This window comes from Vanacampus margaritifer, chromosome 3 (genome assembly GCF_051991255.1).
Source record: "Vanacampus margaritifer isolate UIUO_Vmar chromosome 3, RoL_Vmar_1.0, whole genome shotgun sequence".
NCBI classification, from domain to species: Eukaryota; Metazoa; Chordata; class Actinopteri; order Syngnathiformes; family Syngnathidae; genus Vanacampus; species Vanacampus margaritifer.
The window spans coordinates 16,968,191-16,989,218 of NC_135434.1; the positions used below are offsets into that span (position 1 = coordinate 16,968,191).

General features: G+C 41.8%; 1 protein-coding gene across 1 annotated transcript in view; it reads right to left on the reverse strand.

Annotated features, from left to right (window-relative positions):
* The window catches only part of tcf7l1b (transcription factor 7 like 1b), a 38,780-nt gene extending 18,107 nt beyond the window's left edge, over positions 1-20,673 (reverse strand). Inside the window, exons 1-3 of the mRNA XM_077562068.1 lie at positions 19,897-20,673; positions 19,714-19,786; positions 19,508-19,635 (exon numbers count right to left, since the gene is read on the reverse strand). Of these exons, the coding sequence (XP_077418194.1) occupies positions 19,508-19,635; positions 19,714-19,786; positions 19,897-20,082 (387 nt within the window). The 5' untranslated portion in view covers positions 20,083-20,673. The remainder of the gene's footprint in view (positions 1-19,507; positions 19,636-19,713; positions 19,787-19,896) is intronic.
* Between the last annotated feature and the right edge of the window lie 355 nt (positions 20,674-21,028).

The following is a 21,028-nucleotide window of genomic DNA, read 5'->3' on the forward strand; positions in this document are numbered from 1 at the left end:
TGACTCTCCTACCCAATCCATCCATTTTTGACAGTTTTCTGCCAAGAATGAGGAACGTGCCCTAAGGCCCCTTTTTTTCACAGCACCTACCTTTCTTTTAATTGCCAGCACACCCAATGGAGCAAGACTCACTTCCTAGTTGCTCACTGTCACATTAGCTGCTGGGCCTATGATACAAACTGCAGCAGATTGCCACTCACAAACATGAGCGGGGGGCGTGACTGCGTAAGGGGAGTTGTTTCAGAAAACAAATGGTTATTAATTCTGAGCAAAAACTTTTGTGACAAATGAATAAACTCGATAACTATTATTATTAGGGATGTTTGACATCACTTTTTTTTAGACCGATACCGATACTCAAATCTTCAGTACTCACTGATACCGATGCCAAGTGCCGATACCATTAGTACTTATGATACATAAAATTTCCCCCCAAAAAAACAATGACAGACAATTTTAAAAAAAAATTACATATATAACCCAATTACAGCAAATTTCTTTAAAATTGAATACAATTAATGGCAATTATATTGTTTCAGTTTGCTCATAAAAGTCATTTTGCACAGAGCATGTAATAAAATGAATTTCAAAAGAATTGATAAATAAGATGAAACAAATAATTCAGTGGCCAGAAAAAAAGTTCCAATCAAAATATGTGGTAAGTTCAAAGAATTCAATTCAATACAATAGGGCTTCGTGTAATTTTTTAATATCTACCATGTTAAGAATTCCTCAAGCTTTTTAGTGTGTAATGTTTAATTATATCTTGTTTTGAAATCATGCTTTTAATTTGGAAAGCTGCTCTGTATTTCCATTTCCTGTTGTTACATGTAGTACGTAAAAGAGCTATAATTAGCATCTGTGAGGGCAGTAAACGGCACTTTTCGATTTTTAGCACCGCAGATCAACGACATTAACGAAGCAATGAAGCGCACAGCAAACGTAATTGAAGCAATTAAACACGGCAAAATTATGTGACCTACAAACATATATAACACACATTGATCCACAGATCCAGGTGATATTACTCACAACAAGAGTACTTACTTCTTAATTTGAAATAAATGACAACCTAGTAGGCACTGACGGACGGCCGTTTTGCTGACGAGTGAGAACCTTTAAATGACAGACTAAGCAACTGATAGAGAAGTGGGTTTTCGTCCGTCATTGTAATCGTCACTAACCGGGTCAAGTACTGAAGAACCTCTTAGTCTGTCACTGACGGACGCCCGTTTTGTTGATGAATGACGGACTGACGGAATGTCCACCTCTGTCTGTCAGTCTTAAAATAGCGCTCTTAAAATAAAATAACGGGCTGACAATGACGGAAGGTTCCCAAGGCACTGATGAATGACGGACCAGCAAAATGTTTTTAAATTGCCCACCTCTTCTCGTCAGCTTCATTTTATTTTAATACAACTGGAACAGACGTATGGTCATGGTTCTGGTCCATAGACATATCTGGTTCAGCTTGAAATTTGGAAGCACTATTACAAAGAGTCTGACAGACAACTGAAAGAAATGTGTGGCTAAGTGATGTTCAGCCGATCCAGTTTTACAATTCTTTAATTGTCTTCCAGCCTTGCTTCCGCCTCCAATGCTCAGAATAAACATCAGTCAATGTGCTACTTTCACAGGACCCAGATGCAACAAAGGTGGCAAAGATGCCACAGTATTTTTCCAAACTGGAACTGCTACCCTTTGGCTTTTTGAAGAGTGAATATGACATATGCTGTGGGGCAAGTGGCCTGCCAGAGTAGGGTTCTAATTGTTACACTGCTCTCAGTGTGCTGGAAAACACAGCCAAAAGTCTTTGTCATCTGTGAAGTGTGTGGTGCCATACTTCAGGCCAACATCACAGTGTGGAAATGAGACAGATGTCTGGACATTTGCTGTCAAACTAAGTCACAAACTCTGCCAAAGGGACAGGAAAAAAATCCAGAACTATACAAGCAACTAACCTCATATTTCAGAAACAGGACACAATCCGAAAAACAGAATATCTTTGGAATTCAATCCAAAATTCTAAACAAAACTACAATGGGAGTTGGATAACTTTAGCCGCGTGCAGCTCAAATCCAATCAGACAAAGTCAAAGAGCAAATAAAACAGTGAATGTGTGCAAAGGGGAGGCTCAGACGAGGCCTCACGCTTGTGAAATGGCTTCGCCTAACTTGTAGTGAATAGCATAGCAGCAGGAATGCCTCCACGGATCGCTCCAGCAGATAATGTCAATCACCTACTGTGTGGAGAACCCCTCCCCATTGTTTTCTTTTAGCCCCCAACAGCAAACAAATGGGCCACACAGCTTGCTCTTTTGACTGAGGTGTTAATTACCATCCCCTGCCCATATGAACAGCAGCTCCAGACAATAGCCCTGTCAGGCCCCGACACAACAGTCCCTCCCTGGTTTGCTCTGCTGATATCACCTGCTTATGCGGGGCTATTGACACCTCAACATGATCTATGCATGAAACACAATTAAAGCTTTCAGAACAAAGGGACTGTGATAAGTAGCCCCCGCCTTGTCTCCAAGTTTGCATTAAACTCATTGTTTGCCAACATTAGAGGCAATTACATTGACAATTCTTAAGCAAACCTCTGCAGTCATTGTGCTAATTAGCGAGTAATTGATGGGGAAACGACAAGCAGCTCAGCTGGTCAGACCTGCAAAGCCCTCTTGGGCAAAGCAAAATTTTGAATGCCCACCAGACCTTCTTATCCCATCACCATGAAGTAAGTAGATTAGTGAAGGAGGAAGCCATTTATTAAGGCTAACTACAAAGAGGGTACAAAAAGAGAGAAACGACAAACATGTTTAGAAGGCGTAGTAGAAAGGAAGCCTTTTCTTCAAGGTAAACATCATGTCTCTTTCACTCTTTTCAGGGCATTTTTGCTACCGCATTGCCTATTTTTGCCACTTATTTCAGTTACTTCCTTAAGAAGCACAGAGTCTTTTCATATGAACCCCGTAAAGCTCACGGTTCTGTGTTGAAGATAGCATCTTGCTAATGCCTACCACATTTGAAGTGCCCATTAGCCTACTGAGGAATGAAGTTAAGTGACAATGTCAGGGACACTCCCTCGGTTTGCCAGGCTTCTATTGTGACCTGCTTGGTCGTCCCGCACTCTTATTCACAGCCAGTAAAAAAAAAAGAAAAAATGGGTCAAAGGTCAGACATCCAGAGTGCTGTGGTTTCTATGGTAACATGGCCTATTAAGGCCAGGCTCATTGGCCTCTTAACATGCTCTTGTACACAAAAGAACTATTAGTGCAAAGAGGGAGAGAGGAGAGTGAGGAGTGGAAGCAGCGTCAGGGAGGTCCTAACAACACAGCTTCAATGTTTTTCCAAGATTTCTAAAATGATTACAATCGATACGCCTGCACCTCTGTCGAAAGAGAATACATTTTCAGATTTGTTCAGAATATTTGGAGAAAAATCATGCTTGCGAACAACGGCGTCATAGTTAAAAATGTGTGACTGACTCATGCATATTTTGTATGTAACTGGCCCACAAGCTGGGTTTATTTGAAAAGTCCTGGGAGTGAATTTACTGTAGTTTCAGTAATAAAACAGCATGAACTAAATACAAGGCCAAGATAAACCCACCCCCAATAGAGCTTCTTGAATATTCTAACCCAGAGTGTTAGAATTTTTGCAAGTCAAGCAACTTTTGCATGGCTTTTTTTCCTCCCTTCCTTTTGCATGACACGGTCCTGAGTTATTGCTTCCTGTATCCACAGCTTTAGAGTGTTAACTCACATGTGCTTTTATACCATGTAGCCACCCTAACTAGCTGACTTTCAGGTCATTTTAATCGCATATAATTGCAGAAAGTTCTTCACCTGTGGTTAAAGTGATGAATAAGTGAGTTATTGTGCTAGGGAGTACAACAGCAGGTCATGTAGCGTTAACTGTATAATTAAACGCACCAGAACATAATTATGCATCTGGTTGGAGCGAGGCCATCTCATAAAGACAGAGAGGCGGGCGTAAAGCTGTTCAAGTCAATTACAAGAAGTTAGTTATGTGGTTTCTTATACCTTCGAGATCTGTTTTCAATTGTCACTGGGACCTTTGCTCAGTGTCAGCATGCTCTCATGTCAAGAAGGGATCGTGTCAGAGGTTTCGTCACGTTTTGTATCCTGTGCTATTGTTTGTCCAGTTGCACAGGAACACAACTTTTTATTGTCATGGGAGTAGGCTTATTTCATTGAAATTCACAGCCGTAAACGTCTATATAATCAAGTCCAGAACACAACGTGGTTAGAAGCACTCGGCTGGAGGTTTATAGCAAAGCCCGACTTAGAATACGGTATGAGTGCGCACCTCCAGGTCGACGCCAGTGGCACAAAAGTGAGAACCTTTCATTTATACTTGAACCCAGACTGATATAATGCAGAATTTCCTGCCAAGGCATTAGAGGTAATGATAAGGCTCCTCACAATAACAGGGTGAATAGCACGGCACGATTACTCCGCAAGCCCCCACCGCCATCTTGCTTTTCTCAGATGGGGGACAGTAAGCGATTTTTCTTGGCTCTTCTTTTAAATAAAAACTTCCTTAAAAAGAGTTGCACAGACAGACAAGGCAGCGAAGAAGTTTGAAGCAGTGAAGTGGGTAGAAGTACGTGGAGCGAAGGCAAAGGAGTTTTTTTTTTTTTTGTGACTAAATTAAACACATTTGTTTCTGCTCGCACATACCGCAAGTCTTATGAAAACAGAGGGCTGATTGTGTTCACTCTACTGGTCCACCCCCATGCCCCCTTCCCCTCTACTCCTCACCACCACCTAACACCACCCAGCTTCCCCAAGCCACCCCCACCCCCTGTCCCGAGTGTGAGCCGCCCCCCCTCCCCCACCACCACCACACTCACACACACACAGCTGCCTGCAGATGCCTCCTGTGTTTGCTCTGCGAACACGAGCACAAATCTCCAGGCCCACAGACTTCTGGGCCCTGCCTCATCTCACATTTTACTACCTGACATCCCTAACACCCCACTGTTAAACCCACTCTGACTCTCCTGTCTGCCTGTTCACCACCTGCACGCCAGCTCTGTCCCACTCAAACACACACACATTCACATGCCACAAGTATGCTCTGCCACCTTGTCCTCTCATGGGAATTGTGCATTTTGAAATACTTTGGCATAGGTGATGGAAAAATATGTTTAAGAAAATCATCGTCAAGGAAACTGCAAGCAAAATCATTTGGTCACATGCCACCTTTCCAGTTCTAATTAAATTAGACAAATAATTGCAAACAAAATGTTCTGGCCTGAAGTTGTTTGATACACGCTACGGTACTACCTGAACAAGAAATGTTTCTGATAATGTAGATTCATCCTTCGACAGTACGAGACAGAACCCGACCTACTACCATGACATTCCCCAGGGTTAGCTATGCGTATTGTCAGCAGACTGCAGTGGGAGCTGGATTGCAGCCAAGTATTTTTCAATCTCAAACATTTGTTAAAAGTCCCTGCTTGCAATTTGGAGGCTTCATTTTCATCATGCTGTTCCTACGGTATTGAGGATGGAATCATGACCTAGTAATGTATGGCTATACATTTGAACCTGGCTTGTTTTAATATTTTACAATGCAAACATTTTCCAGTTGGAAACTTGCTTTGGTTTCATCAGACTGGATAAAAACAAAGACTCATAGTCATCTATGAATAATGTATCTGTTGATGTAAGAAAATTCACCTCATACTGGCAGATGGTTGTGATCAATTCAAATCAGTTAAGAGTTTCAATGTAAGTGACTACATTTACATGCGGTCAATATTTCGGTTAAGGTCAAAATTTCAGTTTATGAAGCATTTAGGATCATATCTTTCCATGCTTGAGCAGAAAGTGTTACTCCTGTATACATGGCCATTGTGCTGTATTGGAATACCTCGTTCGAAAGCGCGACGGACGGACAATGTCATTACGCAAATAGACGTCATTTCCGCTTTCAACTTTCTATGTTCAATAAGTCATTATATTTATGTCACCACGCTAAATAAAGTAGTTGGTTTCCTTCTCTTTTGTGGCGGTCGTGGCTCAGGGTGTAGAGATGGCCGTTCAGTAACCAGAAGGTTGGCTGTTCGATCCCCCAAATCGTTGTGTCCTTGGGCAAGGCACTTCACACACATTGCCTCCAGTGCTACTCACACTGGTGTATGGAAGATGTGAATGTTTGGTGGTGGTCGGAGGGCCCGTAGGCGCACACTGACAGCCACGCTTCCGTCAGCCTGCCCCAGGGCAGCTGTAGCTACTTAAGTAGCTTACCGCCACCACAGTGTGAATGCGTAAGTGCATGAATACTGTATCCATTGTGTAGCGTCTTTGATTATCTGATTAGAAAGAAAAGCGCTATATAAATCTGATGCATTATTATTATCGCTCCAAAAGTGTGGTTCTTTGCTGCATCATCATATCTGGTTACCTCTGCTTGAGTATTTCTGGTGGATTGCACGGGTTCCGGAAGCACTGACTTTTATACATGTACAATATATATATGTGTGTATAGATATACACTGTGACAGTTTCACTGTAGAGACAGAAAATAACGTGAAAACTCGTGGCAAAATCAGTGTATCCGAGTGAGGCTTATTTAGCGAGTGGAATGGCGCTGCACGTAAAGCGTTCCTGTACTACAAAGACCAGAAATAAGTGAAAAATGAAGTAAGAAGGAAGACCAAAGTCAAACCAACGCCCCATCCAATTGACGTATTCCAAATGTGTTTATATGAACAATAATTCAGTTTTTAAAAACCCGAATAAGCGCATATTCGGGTATTTGCGCATCTGCTTGGCCTTTCAAAACCCAAATATTAAAATATTCTGGTTTTAAAAGTTATTTTTGACTGCATGTAAATGTACTCACCATTTAGTACACAAGGCTGAACTTGACATTTTCAACAATATATACAGCTGTTGCTCTCCTTCAGTTTTAGTACGATCTACTGTAATTAGAACCTCAAGGTGATTATGCTCTAACTATCAGATTTCTGCAGACTTTGCTCAGGAGAGTCCTCTTACAATTACACAGAATCCAGGAATGCAAAGCGCGAACACACAACCACTTAAATTTTGTTATTTTAGCATAACAACAAAACTCTCACTCTCAAAGTTTATGAACAGAATGCAAATAGGAAAGTTTATCTTTCTTTGGAGAGCTTTTTCTGAACCCTCAAATCTGTGCCACAATTGAACAAACTTCTCAGTCCAAACTGCACACTGCTGCAAACAATTAGCGTAAACCCAAGAACTGTAAGTTGTTCTGAGCGAGACACTGGGAAAGAGAGAGAGCGAGAGTGAAGGGGGAGTGACCGAAGGAGGAGAGGGGTGCTTGCGCACAATTACAGCAGGGATTTATGGCCTGAGAAACAATTTATAAATCACAGTGCCGGTGCTAATGTGCTCCAGATTGTTCTCCATGCAGCTGCAATTTTGGTCTGCGTGAAACGGCATAATAAACCTGGCTGGAGGACATGTTTGGGTGGTGGCGGGGCAGGGAAAAGTTGAGATCGTGGGTGGGGGCTGATGAGGGTGAGGTTATGTGCTCCCAAACTTCCAGAGGTGTTTTAAACAAAGGAAACGTGAGCCCTTTTTTCATTACCCGGTGTGAAAGTTTGCACAAGTGGAGTTGTCTAAAAGGTAGCCTGACCAAAAAAGAGAGACTCAGTCTTTGGGTACTGATGCTCAGATTAATGTATGTTTTCAAAGTTACTATTGGATCGGCACAGTAGCCGGACGGCAAAAAGTTCCAGAATTATTCCCGACAAGGAAGCGCAACACATTGTGCAGGTTTACACTCTAAAATATCCCGGCCAAAATCCAAACCAGATTTCTGACCTCATTGTGAAACGCTATCCTTATTACATTGTAACATAAGTGAAATGAATTCTCAATTATAATAAGAAAAGGCAAATGTTGCAAGCTGATCCCGTCATTGTGGGAGAAGGCTGGTGTGGAAGAAGGGATCGGATGTAGCGTGGATAGCCTGGGCTTTTGTGGCCACTCAGCCAACTGGCCCTGAACCTTGGCCTCTAACCCTTCACCCTGGGGGGCAAACAAAGCTCTGAGTGACATCTGAAACTAGACACTCTGTGGCGAGAGAGAGTGTCTGCTCAGGACTCCAACAACCCCATTAACTTTGCAGGAAAAGATGTGTGGCATTTTACTTTGTTTTTGATAGATGTGTACAATGAGGCTGTTAGAGGTGAGCACCCTTATTCAATCTTGTTTACTTATAAGCACATCCATCTTGTGTAGAGATGAGTTAAATGCTCCATACTCAACGACACAAGGCAGAGTCAGAATTAATCGTGAGTGATACACACATGCCTACAATTAGGGAGTATCAAAATAAATTCCTCCTAATAAGAACAACATGAAGCTAATCTTGACTTTTTAAGAGACTCGCTGATGCGTTTTCCCCCCATCACCTCAGAGGGGTTCTGTGGACTGGATCTTAGAGCTCTGGCATTAGTAAACTGTAAACAAAAACAGCGAGAAAAGTTGGTGGCGTATGTGCAGCCATTTGAATGCGAGCCTCCGTCTCCAGTATGCTGAAAGCCACTGTAGTATTTAAATCGGGCAAGGAGGGAGGAAGACTGGGCCAAGCATTCTGGAGCTCAGCTGTGAGGCTCTAAGCCGTTGCCCTAGGGTTTTTGTCCTGCCTTTCAGTGCAAGTCTGAGGTAGTCAAAGAACCTATTCATGGCCGGCGCTCCCCCTGCCAACACACCCATACAGCCCCAGTTAAGTCAGCCGAGAGCTATAGAGCCTCCCCATTTCACACGAGAATCAGACCTGCCCCTAAAGCCTGCTTCAGGGATCTCCAATGGCCAGCCCCTCCAACCTATGTACAAATCAAACAAAAGGGCTTCTCGGCCCATTCCATGTCATATAAGGTTGATTAGATCTTTTTTTTCCCCCATGTTGTAGATAGTCTATATTTGAGGCAAAAGCCAGCGACATTTGTCAGGATTTGGTGTCTAGCCATATAAATGGCCAGGGGATTATGTCAACAGAGAGTCATCCGAGCGCGTTTTCGACGGACAGTACAACCTGAACATGCCACATGTCTCCAAAGAAACCAAATCATTTTGATCATCTGCGTTAAACACAAGGGGAATTTCACCAGTGTCTTATGTCTACGGAACACCACAGTTTTTACTTAGAACTAATCAAGAACATTACCTCAACATTTTACATTAAACTGATAAGGTCAGGAAAGAGTGATATCCTGTGTTTGAGGCAGATGTGACACTCACTAGCAGTCCGTCAGACGTTACTATCGTTTATTCCATCAGGATCCACAAGTCGGTCTTGAGATAAGGCTGCTACACATTTCGGATGACTTGTGCTTTTGCTTGGCTTTAATCTAATTTGATGCTTGCCAGAACATTGTGACTCTTTAACAACTACAATTGGTTCATGAGGGTAAGTGACGGAAGTAGGGGGCACCCAGAGTTTGCGTTATTAATTGTAATTTCATGGGACACTTGTATGAAAAGAATGAAACTAGTATTGGCATAATCACTGTCAGCAAATCAAGGACACATTCTCCCCCACAAATGTCAAAGGTTTCTCTGCAATTACATTCTTCACAAATCTGTTACATGTTATTTGAGTGGCATGATTTAAATTTTACTTAATTTAATATTTCCCAAAATATCAACACATTTTACTTTATGTTTTACTTATTATTTATCTTATATTTATTTTTTAGATATATTGTGGTACACTCAACAAATGCGCACGTGAGCCTCACATAGACATCCTCTAGTCAGATTTAATTCACTGACTTTAGGACATGAGACTTGCTTAGCTGAAACTTGTGAAAGACTCAACTTGACTTTGACTTGGAATTCATGAGGCCGGACTTTGACTTTGATTTGAATGACATGAGCCCTATTTTCGTAGACAGGCGCCAGTGTATAAAAAAAGGCACATTTTCATTTGTGTGTCTAATTTGGTGCATCTCTCAATTTAGTGACAAAAAGTAGACAAGATTTTCGACTCGCAATAAGCAAGTCCAAATGGTGGCACAGGTGGTGTAACGCAATTTTGGTGGATTTAATTAAGTCGCAGGCAGACAGTTTAGACATGGACGTGTGTGGTAGATGTCACCGTACTTCATTCATATAAATATGACAACAACGTGGGACAATCCCTCTGAATCAAATTATATCATTGAACGAATTATCATTATTATCTTCAAAATATTTTAGTATTATTATCAATTGCCTGAGTCAAATGCCGACTATATCATCTGGAAGGGGAGATCTGGCAGTTTACCTGTCTCATGCCAAGCGAGTAAATTTCTGTGTCCACTTTGACCACCCTGATATTCAAAGAAATTATGACAGCCGCTTCGAGTGGCCATGAGTTGGCTGTGTTCCATCCCACAGTGGCGCACAATAGCACAAACACCCTATTCTATCTGCGCTCATCGAGCTAAATAAAAGAAAGAAAGAAAACTCCATCGGCGTTAGACTCTACTTTGAACTAGACTTTGCTGGGCACGAGATAAGTCATAATGTTTACTGTTTTAGGTGACGACCACCATGGCTTATCTGTTTTCTGGGTTTGGTCATGTGACGTTCGAAAGCTGAGCCCTGAATCCAAAATGGCCGCCCCTGAGATAGATAAAAACGTGTGGATTTTGCTGCTTAATTGGTATTACATAAACGCAATATTAATCACAATGTCGTCTTTAGACTAGTGGCGGCACATAGAACATGTTATTGTACAGCATTGTTTTTACTTGACTTCCCCTTTAAACAACACAGCCACACATACACACACATTGTCTCACAGTAGAGGGGGGGGGGGGTTTAAAAAAAAACTGAGTACAACTGAGAAACAGCCAACAGCCGTGGCGTCGCACAGGTCAGCCCACCTCACCATGGAGGTGGGAAATTTTTCCTCCAGGGTGACCGGGGTGTCACGCTGCCATGGCCACCTCAGAGTGCATCTTGGCTGGACACAATATCACTGACGGCCGGCTGAATTTAACAGACTCGCAAAAGTCCATGTAGGACATCAGCATGAGCAAAGTACATTTAGAAGGAAATGCAAGATTCCACTTGCACACAACCGCACACCCAACCGCAAGTTGTTCCATGGCTAAAAATTATTTACGATGACAATACTACTACCATTACTACTACTAATAATAATCATGAATTTCTGCGATAATACAGACGGTTAGATAGCATGCTGTCATATATTTATGAATGTAGTACAGTATGTTGCCATCCAACACACATATCAGTAGAGCACAGAATCTGTCTGCCTGCACTTTGATCAAATCCACCAAAATGGCTTTACACCACCCGCATCACAACTTAGACCTGGTTTCACCTGGTCTAAAGTTTACTTTCCGAAACCAAACTGTCAGGTACGCCAGGGGCGTGTAATAGAAAACGCCCTCGGCCCACCGGAATGCCAGCAAGGCACCGCGCGGTCTGCCAAATTCCCAAACACGGCAAACTCGACTTGCCCCAGCATGAAAAAGAAGATCCGCCAGTTCTAAAGCCGAGCACATGTGCGCCTGTCTACCAAAATAGAGGCGTGTCCTGGGTCGTCCCCAAGGCCTCGTCCCAGTGGAACGTACCCGGAACACCTCACCATGCAAGCGTTGAGGAGGATGAGAGGGAAGTCAGGCTTTCCCAGTTAAAGCTCTTGCCCTCATGTCCCAAACCCAAATAAGCAGAAGAAAATGGATGGATGAGAAAACAATCGGCTCAAAATGACTGACTAATGTAAATAGCTTGAAAAAAGGCACCCTGGCTATTTCCAACCCAAATTATTGTGCAAACCCAATAAATGGACATCAAAGATTATATATATATAAAAAAAGAAGAGTTAATATTGATGCTAATTGTCCTTAGCCCGTTTATGCCGTTTATTATTATTATGGCATTATATTGGCAGGATTAGCATTAAGCTAGCAGACAATGCTAAAATAAGCTAAACTAGCAGTTCAATGAAGTGATGTGGTTTAGTAGAACATTTTTGTACTTTAGTATAATGTACAATGTTTAATTATCTTTGTTTTAGGTGCCAAATCAATAAAGTAAATTTCAAGAGGGAGTAGCAAACGTATTGTGGATTCGAATTTTGTATTTGTAGATCACTCAGGTAATGTCCCTTTGCGCTTGCCATAGTGCTATTGTGTGGAGCCACAAAGTAATCTACCATCCTCCGCAGCACACTTGTCCAACTTTCATTCTTTCCACATAATACATATTTTACAGGAGCGACAATAAGCATCTTAAAGGAAGCACACTTAGCAGCATTTATGGAGAAATGTTTGCTATCTGCCGAACTGTGGTGGTAAAGATACAGAATATTGTTTCATTTTTGACAGCATAGTATTGCTGCACATTTTCAATACCAATATACTGTGTGATACTAATACTAACACTATCTTAATCATTATATTGGTGAAGTCCATAAGATTTCCTCAAAATGACTTCTGACTGCAGCCTATCATAATTCGTTTTTTTTTAATTCCATAACATGAAATACAACTGGCTTGTTCCTACTGTAAATTACTATACATGGTGGGTTTTAACATTTTACATTGTGTTTGCAACGCTTATGCAGGTACTTAAAGAAGTCCACACTGATAGACTGGTTCCCAATTTTATAAAGGTATAATGCATTGTACCTGACATTTCTATCAATGGATGCTATAAGTTGCATCACCACTGCTGGAACAAACTCAGCGGGAAGCAGCAAAAGTGATTTATAGGTTTAACATGAAGAACAGCTGCTGTCGACTACGCTCATCCTGGACGGATATCCATTCACTTCTTAATTTAGTATGACCACTACAACCTCACTGATATAAAATACATACTGTGTGACATGGCCTTTAGTCCCTCTGTGGACTGGATAGAGTGTATAACAAAAGTGTATGAGGCCTGATAGAAATCTTAGCAGTACTGATGTGACATGTATGTGACTTGATAGCTTCCTGCTGTTTGCTGATTGGGCTGTGGGAGGGAATGGCAGGACATGGCACTCTGTGGAAGACAAGAACCTCCTGATAAGTGAGTGCCTCAAGGTCTGGAAGTAGGCCCACTTCAGGATAACAGGCAAGGAATACTAGGACCCGTATCTGCCCAAGTTTCTGCTCCCTCCGCCACCATCTTGTCAACAATCTCCCTTCTCTTGCTTGCTCTCTCTCCCTCTTCTGCTGCTGCCTGTAGAGCTTAAACTGAAAACAGCTGCTCGGAATACCAGACTGATGAAACCTTGTTTAGAGCATTTTCTTTTTCTTCCTGCTGTACAATCACATTTTATTAGCATGGAGTGAAACGTTTAAGGTACAATTATGGACGGAAAGCATTTTTTTATGTGAACTAAACTATAGTGTAAGAGTTACATAAACAGTCCAGAGCAAGACACAATATTCCCACCACACCCCCTCCGAAAAACAACTTGAACTTAAAAAAAAAAAAGAGTATTTCTCAGCATTAGCGAAGAGTCACAGGCTGTAAATGTTCTGCGATGGTCCGTTTGGTGTACGGTCGGACTTAAGCTTGTACTAAAGTGATGCGTATCATCAACCATAAACGTCTCAAGAATGAATTCAGCTGTGTGCCCTGGAATTCGGGAAACATCTGATGAGCTCAAATGATGATTGTATTTCATTACTTTGTAATGACAACAGAATGCAATACAGTTAAAACAAAAAAATCATGTTTTAAATTCCTCGGCTATTGTATTGAAGGTCTACAAATCAATACAGAACAATGAGCTTACATAGAACTATTGGTTCTTGCACCAGGGCTAACGATTCAGACCACAAAAAAACCGACATGACTGTCAATCACGTGATTATACTGTACATGTCTCCATCTCGTCTATGGTTAGTGATGATTAGCAGCTGGAGGTTTTCACAATCCTCCTTTAACTGTCAGTCCCATAAAGGCTAAACGGCACACTGACCATCCACGGCTAGCTCTATGAATGAAGGCTGATAACACAGTACATGTGCAGATGAGTACTGTACAGTATCCAAGGGGAATAAATTAGAGTTATTTAAGAGATATTTTGCATCACTGTAAGAAGAGGTCTCTTTTCTCAAGATATTTGACATACATGGTCTACTTTCAAACTTATGATAGAGATAAAAAGTAGAAGCCGGAGCAATCTCAGGTGAAGCATGTTCACCTTTGGCCAACAACAAAGTTCAGCAAAATGTTCACATGGAAAAACTATGTACCAAAAAAAACCCAGACTATGTACTAGCATCAGCCAAACACGAGAAGGGAAAAACACATCAATCGATAAAAACACATTTGCGCACATATTCATGCTGCTACATCAAAGGGATTCATTGATGTCACCGAACATGGGGAGTGTGCGTCTTGAGAGAGGAGATGTTGGTGATCCTTTCCTCAAAGGGTGCTGAGATGCTCCTGATGGGCCCCGCGCTGAAGAAGCCAGAGTGCACTTTAAACAGAATTTGTAATGCCGGGCGGGGGGTGGTGGTGGGGGGGGGTAGGTAGTGAACTAGCGAGGCCGCTATCGCTTGCTTTTCGCAGACCCGCAAGGGAAGAAGACAGACCACGATTGACACCATTTCCACACAAGTAAGGAACTCGCACATGTTCCCATGAAACCCAGAAAGACAGGTTGTGTATAAAGCAACAGAGGTAAGGTATTATTTAAGTGTCACTTGACATGGCATCTGCTGATCTGACAGTTGTTCAGTGAGCACTTTTATGCATTTGACAGGATGTATTACTAATAATTAATTCTGACTATAATTACCACCACAATAATTACATTTACTTTGTTTCGCCCTAATTAAACTTTCTTGATGAGTCATTTGTAATGTAAGGGAAATGAGATGGAGATTCGGTTATAGGACAATCAAATACAGTGGAACCTCTGAGGTTTGGAATTTTACCAATATTTTCTAGAAAAATGTCCATGTGAAGCATATTTTTTTAGTTCAACCTGCGGTCAAGCATGTCAACACGCTGATGGTTAGTATACAACATGAGACCTTAGTAGGGATGTTCGATAAGGGATGTAAGTACTGTACTCAATTCTTGAGTACCGTAGTCACCGATACCACCAGTACTTTCGATACATAAAATTCCTACCACCAAAAAATGATAGATAATTAAAAAAAGACCTATAAATACCAATATATAATTTTTCCTTAAATGTGCATGAATTTAACAGCAAATTTCTATTGTTCTCATTCTACTTTCGAGTTCCTGATTGCAAAATGGCCACAAGAGGCCGTCGATCCCGATGCCTGGTATCGGTACACACCCATCCCTAGACCCTAGTATAGCCCACGAGAGCTCAACTCTGTGTTGTCTTGCTTTTTCTTTGGCATTTTCTTTTTTCAGCACAAGCCGCAACAAGGGTTTTAAAGGGGAAGTCAACCTTAAATATTTCTTGACAATAATATGTTATATGTGACCTCACTAGTCTAAACATGACATTCGTATTAATATTAATTTGATGGAATATGAGTTATGAAGCAAAATCCAGCCGTTTTTATCCATCTTAATGGGCGGCCATTTTGCCACTTGCCGTCGATTGAAGATGACATCACAGTTGCTCAGGGCTCAGGCAACAACCAATCAGAGCTCAACAGTTTTCTGAAGCTGAGCTGTGATTGGTTGTTACCTGAGACATGAGCAACAGTGGTGTCATTTTCACTCGACAGCAAGTGGCAAAATGGCTGCCTCCTGATACTGGTGAAAACTGCTGGATTTTGCTGCTTAACTCATATTCCACTAACACAATATTAACCAGAATACCGAATTTAGACTAGTGGGGCTGATTAGAACATATCATTGTCAAGAATTTTTTGGAGGGTTTACTTCAACTTTGAGAAAAGCAAGAGAATAGAAGAATATATATTGGAAGTTCTAAAGCGGAGTCATAGGCAAAGAAAAAATATATTATTTATAGTATAGTTGATATTTTGTTGGTTTTAGATTTTACTATGACCTCATTATGCATTTGTCAATAACGTTACAGATGTTCTATAATTTTTGTATTCCGATCATTGAAGTTATTTTTACACTCGTATGACTGATAGGATTACTTGGGTTTTCTCCCACATTCCAAAAACTTGACTAAATTACTCAAAGCTATGAATGTGACTGTGAATGACGTTTGTCTCTGTGTGCCCTGTGATCGACTGTCGACCAGTCCAGGGTGCCTCTCGTTAGCTGGGGTAGCCCCCAGCTCGCCCGTGACCCTAAGGAGGACAAGCAGTCTAGAAAATGACTGGATGGTTTGAATCCAATATTAGCAAGCCTTTAAACCAGCAGTGACATTTTTGTGGTTGCTGCCATTTGGTTTCTAATTAATCAGTGCCACTAAACCGACGGAGGTGTTTGTCTTTGAAGGGAAAATCTTTTAAAAACTATATAGCCAGTCAAAAATGGTGGCTCTGTTGACATAGTGCTTGGCTGAAAAAATATTTGCACACTAGCATCCAGATTACTTGCAGCGGAGGAATACAACACTCGGGGTTGTTAGAATGTGAGCGCTGGACACTGTTGCCTCTGTTGCAAAGTATCCACAGGGCTTCACCTGAACACGCCATCACCACCTCCCGTAACCCTCGCAGACTTTACACACGCACAGACGTGCTCCGCGCATGAGTGCACGCTCACACACACGCACGTACCAAGGTGAATAGAGTGCGCAACCTGATGAAAAGACACCTCCACACAAACAGCGTTTGCTTATGTAGGGAGAGGCCCTTTTATTCATCACGACAATGTCTGTGTTGACTTTTCTTTGTCTGATTTAAGCAGCAAACGCAACAGAAAGCGAAGGGGGGGGGGTGGTTGGGGGGTAGTCAGAGAGGCATGCAATTGTAGCCTCTGACATGTTCAGACTTACACAAGCTTTCCATTCATATCTCAATCTGCCACAAAATTCTATTCAACAATCATGCTCATGAGTTTGTATGTTTGATGAAGATATATTTGAGAGGTTAACCTCGCTCTCGCTTACTCGCAACCTCTCACACACAAGAGACATTTCGCTCTTTAGTGGCGATGATGACGATGATGATACTTGCGGAATTGTTTCAAAGTGCTGATGAGGCGTCAAGCAGATTCAGCCATTAAATCTGGCACCGCTCTGTCACTACTGGAACAATGAGGTGACGATCACGTCAGTGGATTGACAAACAACAAGCTGGATTTAGACTCTGTGGGACAAACCTCCGCCCCTGAACGGGCAGGCGTCTGCTGGAACATCTCTGCAAACATAAAACCTCCTCCTCAGCCCTCGCTGGATTACAGCGGAATGTCAGCTCGGAACGGGCTTTAAATCAGTTATGCTTGGCCCTCGGGGGAAGTCTGAGCTGATCCCATGTAGCCCGTCTCTCATTGCTCATGATAGATTCGCCACATCCCAATTTAAAAGCTCCACACCCAGGGAGATCACTGCCTGATTACTCTTTACTGTATTTCACAACTTGTATTATATTGACTGTATATGTCATAAAGTAAAAATAGTCGAAAAGCAAGCCAAAAAAAAAACAAAAACAAGCCTGCACACATTGTTGTGCTCATAACCACAAATACCTGTTGATTACCTTTTAACCTTATTAAATGGCAGCTCTCCACATGCAAACAAAAGCAGACGATCGCGTTACCTGCTATTAATCACATGATCTGTTTGCAACTTGAGCGTGTCTCATGTTGCACAAACATCCCCCAAAAAAAAAACTTACACAGAAAACAAACTTGTCAGGCCCAAAGCAACAAGGCACAATAAATAAACCGTGCCCAGGCCAGTGGATTGTTTGTCTCTTATGGCTCCAGGGATTACAGCACATTTCAGGGTACCCAAGGGGCAAATCTTATCTCACCAGACATTCTGCGTTTTTTGTGTGATGAATGTAACTGTAAAGACCAGAAGATAAACTCTCACACAAACGTCAAAGCAGGCTGTTGGAAAATTATTGTACTCAAATTTCAACAAACCAAACCCTGAGTTTTAGGAGAAAATAAGCCACGAATTAATTAGACTCTCAATGTTAAAGAGCTGTGTAATATGGAGACCCTAAGATGGCTCCTAAGTATGCCAGCTTTTGTCTGCTTGCTTTTTTTCTGCTATGGGGATGATAGACGCAGTCAGCGAGCTCTGCCCCATTGACCTCATTCTTTTTTCACTCTTGAGGGTCGAAGCTTTTCACAATTGTTTTTATCTTACGCAACAAGCTTTAATTTAAGTAGAAACAGTCAAAGACACATGCAGCCAATGAGATGATATAAACATGTTTAGAAATAAACATATCAGATAAATAACACGCACAGACATCGATTATGGAACTATATATATATATATATATGAGCTACAAGTTGCCGTGCATGGCCCAGTGAGAGCATAGTGGCCATTTAGTTAATGAGACCTCCAATGAAGCCATCAAGACTGTTCAGAATAACAATGGTCAACTAACGCCTTTCTAATTGTATGGAAGGTACAGGGAGGTGAGGGGAGAGGGCCTGCAACAGTGAAAAGACGACGGAAGAAAAAAAAAGATGGGAGGGGGTCTTTTCAGTCCGATGCCTGCGGGCTTTAACGAAAGTACTTGTTTTTGGGGGGCGGGAGTGACAAGGGTTGGGGGATGGACTAATCTGAGAAATGCAGCTCTCCAACATTCAACTTTTTATAATGAAGCATAGCCTACTAAAAGTTAAGTGAATATAATTATGGGAAAATTCTAAATTAAAAAACACTTACACCCTGCCGGAATCACATTTAGCTTAGTGAGTAATTTCAATTTACCTAAAAAGGATCACCATGTCTTCTTCTTTTTTTTAAATTTTAATTAGCATTCACCCAACACTGTGCTGAATGCAAACTATAAAAACAAAAGCATAGTATTTTTAGCATTAAAGCTGCACACCCACCACACAGTGTGGCATACTAAACAAGCTCCTGCAAGCTCTCCATCAACACTTTAAATCTGTCTCCTCAAAACATTTTTAAAAAAAATGTGGACGACAACTGTCCCTGGCACAGCAGTGTGATACCACCTATTTATGTCAAAGCAAGGTATTATTACATACTTGTGACCATTGGGTGTGACCTCAGCTACTCCTTTATAAGTTGTACAGTGCAAACACAGCGAGCTGATGGGTAGTAGCATGGAACAAAAACACCTCAACCATTAAAAACAAATGCACACAGAGCCATACTAAATACTAAATAAATACTCAAAAGTTTCCACGAGTTATTAAAAATTGGAATCATTTTGGAATAAGTCTATCACATTTGCATAGTCAAATACAACTCAAGAAAGCAGGGAGTAATTTAGATCACCCTCAGAAGGACAAAGAAGTAGCTCCCCGGGAGGCCACTCTGAGGGAATATGGCGGTTTGGCAGTGCACGAGAAACTTTTAGGCCGAGCCAAAGTTTGTGCAGACTGCAGAGTGAGCGAGACTACAGGAAAGAGTGTTTGAGATTAGCAAAGGACGTGGAAACTTACTGTTCTCGCACTGGGAGAAAGAGAGCCATTGGATATGTATGGGTTGGTGAGGTCTGGGATCATGAGAAAGGGGTAGCCAGGGTAGTGGGGGCTCTTAAAGAGACCTCCATCGTGCTGTCTTCTCAGTGCTGCAAATATACAAATAAGTTAGCCATCACACGCAAAACTATTTGGGAGTCCACATCGGTTCTTTTTGCCTTTCTTACCTTCAGTAAAGTAGTCTCTTGCTTTCTCATAACTTTCAGCGTCAACTCTGGTTTGGGGACGCCTCTCTGCTTGCTGACAGGGGGCATGCGCACACATAAACTAGTTAAACTTTTCAACAAATTCAAATCAAACATAAAAATGCGCAGAAAAGAGGGTGGAAGTCAATTAGTTTAGTTTCTTACCTCCGAGTCTGACGAGCTGCTGTTGTTTTCCGACTCGTTTACCAGCGAGGATTTCACGTCATCCAAATCTCTTTCCGCCGAGACATTTTCGGAAATCTTTTCCTCTTGCTCCCCTTCGTCTTTAAAAGATATCATTTCATCATTGGCCCCCAAATCATCCCCGCCACCTCCGTTCAGCTGAGGCATTTTTGCACACCAGTAAAATGGATCGACAAGAGGGGAAGAAAGAAAGAAAAAACGTGAATGCAACCGCTAGAGCAAACCACTTGTAATCAGATCGTCCAAACGGCTCAGTGGGGAGACACAACTAACTACAAGAAAGTGTCCATTTTTCATCTTCTGGACGTGGTCCTAACGTCCATGGCAAGAATAATCCACGGTATTTGCAACAACTTGTCAAAGTTTGTCTCCTTGGAAGCGCGTGCGTCCCCTCAACGTGCGTCCCCACTGTGGGATGTCCTCATGTAGAGCCCCGGGGGCCACAAAAACTACTGCAGTCCAAGCCAGCGAGAGGTTACTCAATGCACTAAAGATCCATGTGTGAGGAAACAATGGCTACAGCCCAAAAAAAAAAAAAAAAAAAACACGCGAGAATGTGCGGCTGCTTGCCTCCTAAAGTTTGAGCCAACGTGAGGTTGTTTCACTCCGAAAAGAAATACAAGTCAAATGAGTTGTTTAAAATGAATGTAAAACAAATGAAAGCAAATAAAGTATGTTTATCTGGACGCGGTCGCTCTTTCCCTCCACATCGCAGCCCGAGAATGTGCCCCGATAACAAGTTGGCTGCTCAAGTGGAAGAGCGCAGCCCAAGCGTGCGTATAGAGGAGGAGTTTACTCTGAAAACCGACACTTCTTCGTCCAGCAAAGCTGCTATTCTTAACCCTCGAGATACCAACACACAATGAAGACGACCAACTTTTGTTCTTTTTCTCATATTATGTTCCACGCGGCAAATATCCACACTCTGGCCACAAAATTAGGTACACCAACACAATCTTATGTGGGTTATGTTCCTAAAGCTGCCATTGCAGAACAATTGAAGGAGAATTATTTCAAAAAACAAAACGGTAATGCCAGTACTTAAATGATGTTAAAATGCATGATTTAATGTAATTATCTGCATTGATTAAAA